The sequence below is a fragment of the Osmia lignaria genome, chromosome 5 (genome assembly GCF_051020975.1).
Source record: "Osmia lignaria lignaria isolate PbOS001 chromosome 5, iyOsmLign1, whole genome shotgun sequence".
In the NCBI taxonomy this organism is placed as follows: Eukaryota; Metazoa; Arthropoda; class Insecta; order Hymenoptera; family Megachilidae; genus Osmia; species Osmia lignaria.
Window position 1 is genome coordinate 7058187 of NC_135036.1, and position 6295 is coordinate 7064481.

The window sequence follows — 6295 nt, forward strand, 5'->3', positions numbered from 1 at the left end:
AATGCACCCTCTAATTTTCAAATGCACCCTTGTACTATTGCAAAATCATTTTGACCAGCGTATAGAAACAGAACATGAAAAATATAGATGGTTCATTTGCAAAAATTATCCAAATCGTAAATTAATTTTATAATTTGTTCGCCTAAATAATTGAGAAATATAACTAAACTGTGATATATGTAGTTTCTAAATTTTTTCTGTTTTCAATTATTTAAAATTTCAGTTGCATTTCTAACTATGTTTTATGTTGATTCCAGGCGTTAAACGGGGCTGAGGGAACCGTTCCACCCGGAAGAGTGTACAAGAAGGTTGCAATCGTGGAGAACTTCTTCGACATTATTCATGCTGTCCACGTTGACCTTGAAGGTCGTCCGGGAAAGCATGCCGGTCAAAAGAGAACGTACAGGACGGTAAGTTTCATAGAAGAATATCTATTAATCTTCTGCAGCCTTAATATCTTGAATAATCAACCCATGCATTGAACCCTAACAGAACTCAAGTTTTATTCAAGTGATCATCTCTCAATATTCCACCATTAATATTACTTTTCAAAAAAAATTCTAGTAAAAACAATTTCAATTCTAAAAGGAACTTTCTACCACCTAGGGGTAGGGTTTAATTTAGAATCTTCTATTCCCATAATTCAAAAATAAAGGAAGTGATCGAATATTTATTGCTTTACACTTTCCCTTAATTCTTGAAAAAAATAAGTGTGTCAAAAAGAGGAAATATTTTAAATTAATAAATTCAAACTATTAGGGTACCACCTACTTAAAAATTGCCCGAATTTAAGTCCGCGCTTTACAGTAACCCAGTATCAAAATTACTCAAGCAATGAAAGAAGATGGATGAAGAAATAATATACCCACGATGATAGCCGTATCATCGAAAGTGAATCGATGCCGCGAGTAAGTTCGCCGAAGTTAAAAAGACGTATCTTCGAAGCGATGACCCCGAATCAGTCGGTGGGCACGCCGAATTCTTGCATGACTGGCCGCGACACGCGATATTCAGAGTTCCCGTGGGAGGGTACGGAGGCATTCAAGCGTCGAACACTCGATACCACACGTCATCTCACGTGTTCCGGCGCGCGTTTGCGTAAAGCTTTCTCCGGGGTATTATATCCGTTCTCCGACACCCTCCTGCCTCGCGACTCCGATCGGTTCGCCCTCTTTCTCTGCTTGCCCGTTTCTCTTTCTCCCGTTCGCAACCCCTCCGACCTACCCGCCCTCAACGTTTTCCCGTCTCGCTCTTCCGCAAACCCACCCTCGCCCGGTCGTATCCCATTCTAGCCGCGTCCTCCTCTTTCTCTCTCTCGACCGCCGCGATTTGCTTGTGATTCAAAACCTCAGGACACTTGTTGCATTGCCTGCTTACTGCTGCACCATGCCGACACACACATACGTACACGCACGCACGCGTACGGTACGTGTTTTACGTTTAAGTCGGCTGTTACAGAGCACGATTCATCGGTTCGCGGCACCCACCCACCCGTCTCTCGCTACATGATTCATCGGGGTGGCGTCGGTCGACTGGAGGGTGCATACCGTAGGATGCTGAACAAAATTGTGACGTTTAAAGCTTTCAAACCGTTTGCCAAGGGTGATCGTAATGTATCGCCTTGATAAGGGATGAGATTTTCAACGATCGACACGCTGAGTTAATTGTGACCCAAACTTTGCAAAATATATGATAAAATTAGTATGAAATAGAATATGAAATTCATCTTTCAAAGGTTACATTTCAAATCCATGAATCGAATGATTTAAAAAAAAATCATTTTTCCTAATTACAGGAAACCATTAACAACGTCACCGAATCTTTTGTCATTGACATCCACGAAATTGTTCCAGTGGAAGTTTCATCGAGGTAGCACCTGTCTATACGTCTCAAGCTCAACTCTTTCGATGCTTATTACTCATCCCCTAAACGAGTTCAGAAAATGATTAACTTTCCCGATCAGGGCAGCAGAGGAGGGTCTTTTCATCAAAGTTCGAAGCGAGACTGTCGTCTACCGGTTGAAGGAAGTTTGCCAGTGTGTCACGTTGATCCAGAAGCCATTATCTCTGTTTCTTACCTACAGCTCTTTTCTTCGTCTCCGAGTCGAGGCTCGAGTAAATCTTATCGAATTACCTTGCCGTGCCTTGGCGTGCACTCCCACACAGAGATCCACGTGGAACGTCGACCATTGCCTCTCTCGACTCGTAGACTCCTATACTTGATTAAGTTATAACGCTCCTCCACCTCCTCGGAGAGAAACGTTTCCTATTAAGAGGCAGAGAACATCCCTCCGGCTAAATACCTCCTCGCAAAGACATCAAAGTTCCGTTACTGCTCATGAATTTTCCCCAGTGGGCGTTCCGCGTGAAACCGTACCGTGCGACGACGTTGACGTTTGACGGCGAAAGAAAACGGGTCATTCGTGATACTCGCTATTGGTGGTACCCTCTGCTTTCTAAATCCTTTCGAGAGGATTTGCCTCTATTCATAACTCAGTAGAAGTTTCTAAACATAAATTTGTCACTAATCGAATTTTGATTCGGTAAAACAGGTGATTGATTTCTATCTGATTAACACTTTTTTTTAAAAAGTAGGAAATATGAAGTGTTTGGAGTACGAAAAATAATTTTGTTTTATTGTTTAACCCTTGAACAGCGGAGCCTGGGTCAATCGTGACCCGAGCAAGGATATTAATCTAAAGTTAAATGAAAATAATAAGAAGTAAAGAATTAAATTAGAACTCTGGCTCTCTCCATGGTCCGCCAAACGAGAGTTAAGAAACACATTATATTATATTTCTTTCTGTACAACCGTCAATAATTTCTGTTGAAATCTGTTTAAAGAAATCTTCTAGAGAAGAAGATTGACAGATGCTAACCGAAGCCCCCTTTGTTTCGTTCCAGATCACGGAAACGTACGCCTTTCTTCCCCGGGAAGCGGTAACGCGATTTCTGTTGGGCTGCACGGAATGCCAACGACGTCCGCGAACCCCAAGCCCGACGAATTTATCCAACCAATCGCAGTCGACGTCGGCGGCGTCGCTAACGACGACGACATTGACGTCGACGACGGCGACGACAGCGTTGAGCGGGAACCAAGCGAGCGCCGCCCTAACCGCGACGTCGACGACGTCGGTGCAAAGTAGCCCTAAGCTGCGCGAGGGAAATCACGGCGGCGAGGGCAAGCCTCTCTACAGTTACAGGCATCAAAAGCATCAAAAGGGGAGCTCGGTCGTTTCGACGGACAAAACCGATAAGGAGAAAGAAGAGAAATACAATCCCCTGAGTATCACGAATTTGCTGAAGAAGGAGCCGGTCGCAGGCAGTTTTTTGCCGACCACGGACAGTCTGCCCGATTCACGAAGAACCCCCGAGTCGGATCGAGCCAGCTCGAAAAGCTCGGCCTCGTCGAAGAGGAAAAGGATGTTGCCAGAGGGTCGAACACCGTCCCCTCAGCCCAGCCAACCGTTGCCAAGGCCGTGGAGCCCTGGACTCGATCCCAAGAACACGCCCATCGACTACAGTCTTCCCATCACTACCTCGTACCTGAAGCATCAGCAGAGGCTACTGCAGGCGGAGAAAAACAAGGCCGCTGCGTTAAAGGAGACCGAGACCGAGCAGAAAGTCACGGTACTGCCCACGGAGGAGATCGAGAACGTCGAGAGGGAGAGATATTCACCTGCCACTGGATTGATCGATACCAATCTCAATCTATTGGCCACCATTCAGCACCTGCACTGCCAAGTGATGCTGGCCCTCACCGAAAGGCTCAGACCTTCCATCACCATGCCAAGCCCTCTCGTGCTACCTTCTGCGGCTAATGTATTATCGAACGGTATGATGATCGGCTCGGAGGTGTCGGTGCAGACCGGTGAGAATCACGCGTGAAGAGATCAACCCTGAAGGAAGGATAATTAAAAATCAGAAGTCAGGACTTTAATTCCTCCGTCCCTTCTCTCTTGGGCATCGAATACCGTTTAGATGTCTCGTTGTTTTTATTTTTTAAATCGTATCAAGGACGGTTATTGCAGTGGATAATAAAGGGATGATATTTTTTATCTATCGTGGTACAGAGACAAGGGATGGAGTTCACCAATTTCGACGGAAACACAGGTTTCTTTCTCGATTCGTCAGCTAAATGCGTCCTCGGCCAACTGCTCAGGAGTCCGCGATTCTTTCAGGACGAAGTTAACGCGGTCAGATATCCGATCCGAGCTGCCATTCAAACTCACGGCTAACGCGATCATCTATTAAAACCGGATAAGATCAATTACTTGGTCGGCGTCGCGGCGTCAACGTCAGTTAAACCGGATCGCTTGGTTCGTTTTCGCGTTCTCGATATAGACGAGGAAACGGGACGCGAATTATTCGTGAGCCTGTCAAAATATGGGTCGACCGTCGCATGTCACCGATTTATAGACGAGCCGCAACGACCGCAGACCGAAATCCGCTTCTCCTGACCCCGGGGCCGTTTCGATATATTTCGAGATCGGATCGAAAGCGAGGATAGATTCGATAGACGATTGTCGACGCGAGGATAACTGCTGAATATTTAATCACCGAACAAGATTGTCCCGACCTAACTCGTTGCGTGGCTGACCCGCGATGCTTTCGATCGTCCATGGATAAGTCATCCATCCGGTTCGATGGATTTTAAAACAGACCGGCTATAACTCAGTTTAAAACAAACTTTGATGTCTGAAATGTGTTAAGTACTGAGTTATCCAAATTGTCTTTAAAATATCATTGATTTTGGTTGTCGATGTTACACGATCGCGATACGCACAATTACGCTTACTTTCGATCGCAGGATATCGATTTTGGGCTGGGAATCGATGTATATCGACAACTAAATTGGGACCTCGCTTTGTAACGCGAACGTTGTTAAACCAAAGGCGTCGTGGATGAAATCTCCATGTGATTCAATCGAATTATTGCCGATTTATCGTTGATAATGGGAACGGTTCCATTGGTGTGACGCTAAAGTTTTTTCGTATTTCACCGTGTAGACTAGCTGTGTTTATGATGTTAAGCTAGAGGGTAGTATTTTTCTTCGTGTATCATGAATAGCTTGTCGTTAACCTCGAAGACAACGGGTATGATCACACGGACGTGTTTGTAATAGAGGTTTGATAATCGTTGTGAAAGTAGATACAGAAATGTTGAGGATGACACGGAAGTGTTGAATAGCAACGGATCTATTATTTTGTATATAATCGTTGTAACATAGCGCAGATAGTTGTTAAGGGTAAAGCGAGCGATTGTATTATTATGAATAATATTGCTATTATTATTACCGTGACAGTTATATCATGATTATGATCATTATTAATTATTATTATTATTTTATTATATTTAAATTGCACACCAACGAGATGGGAAAATATATGAAATCACAAAATCTAAATTGTTCAATTTTTTTCCGTTCTCCTTCCTTATGATTGGAATAATTAAGGTTTGATAATTTGGATCGATTAAATACGATACATGTGTAATTGAATAACGTCAATAAATTTAAGTGCAAATATATGATATTCTGTCATTTCTTTTTTAGTCCCATATTAATATTTCCCAATTAAAAAAACTATGCATATTTTAATACTATCATTGGAGTAATTGATTTAATAAGATTTTAAAATTTCAGAATTCTATAATTTGAAAATTTCTAATTTCTAAAATTCCAGAATTGCAATATTTCAAAATTAAAAATTTTCGATTTCCAAAATTTCAAAGTTGCTAAAGAACTCGACCCACCCCAGACAAAGGCTCTCCTTGAGATTCACCTTATCAGCGATAAAGGGTTTTGGATGAAACAAGGATTCTCGATATGCAAATATTTCGCGGTACGATACAGTGATCCTATGAGGAAAGCGAGAAAGATCCTTCGATCGTACGCTCTATGAACGAACAATGAATACAATTGACACTTCTATCGTCGAAACGAGAGGTGGGAGTGGTCGTCCGGCGCCTCGACGTACTTTAATATCACGAACAAAGAGGATGGAATCATTGAGTTCCCTTTAACAAAGGAGAAGGCAGAGGCAGGTTACCTGCTCTCTCATGGTAAGGACCGTTTCTTCGAGGCACACCATAGGTAATGCAGCCTTTACCCATCTGGCTGTTGCCAGCGTTGTAGCGGCCTTGTTCCATCAACCGATCTTCCTGTCTCTCTCTCTAAGTCCTCCTTTCTCTCTGTCTCTCCTCCCTCGCTTTATTCTTCTCCACCTGTCTTCTTCCCTTCTCTTCGTCAATCCTAAAGGTGAGCATACACCGACCAACAATTCACCTACATCATT

At 43.3% G+C, this 6295-nt stretch overlaps 1 protein-coding gene across 5 annotated transcripts in view; it reads left to right on the forward strand.

Moving 5' to 3' along the window:
- LOC117604737 (uncharacterized) overlaps nucleotides 1-5530 on the forward strand; it is a 54250-nt gene extending 48720 nt beyond the window's left edge. For all 5 annotated transcript variants that reach the window (XM_034325150.2, XM_034325146.2, XM_034325147.2 and 2 more), the window contains exons 3-4: nucleotides 258-410; nucleotides 2904-5530. In XM_034325150.2, the coding sequence (XP_034181041.1) occupies nucleotides 258-410; nucleotides 2904-3887 (1137 nt within the window). In that variant the 3' untranslated portion in view covers nucleotides 3888-5530. The remainder of the gene's footprint in view (nucleotides 1-257; nucleotides 411-2903) is intronic.
- Nucleotides 5531-6295: the final 765 nt, after the last annotated feature.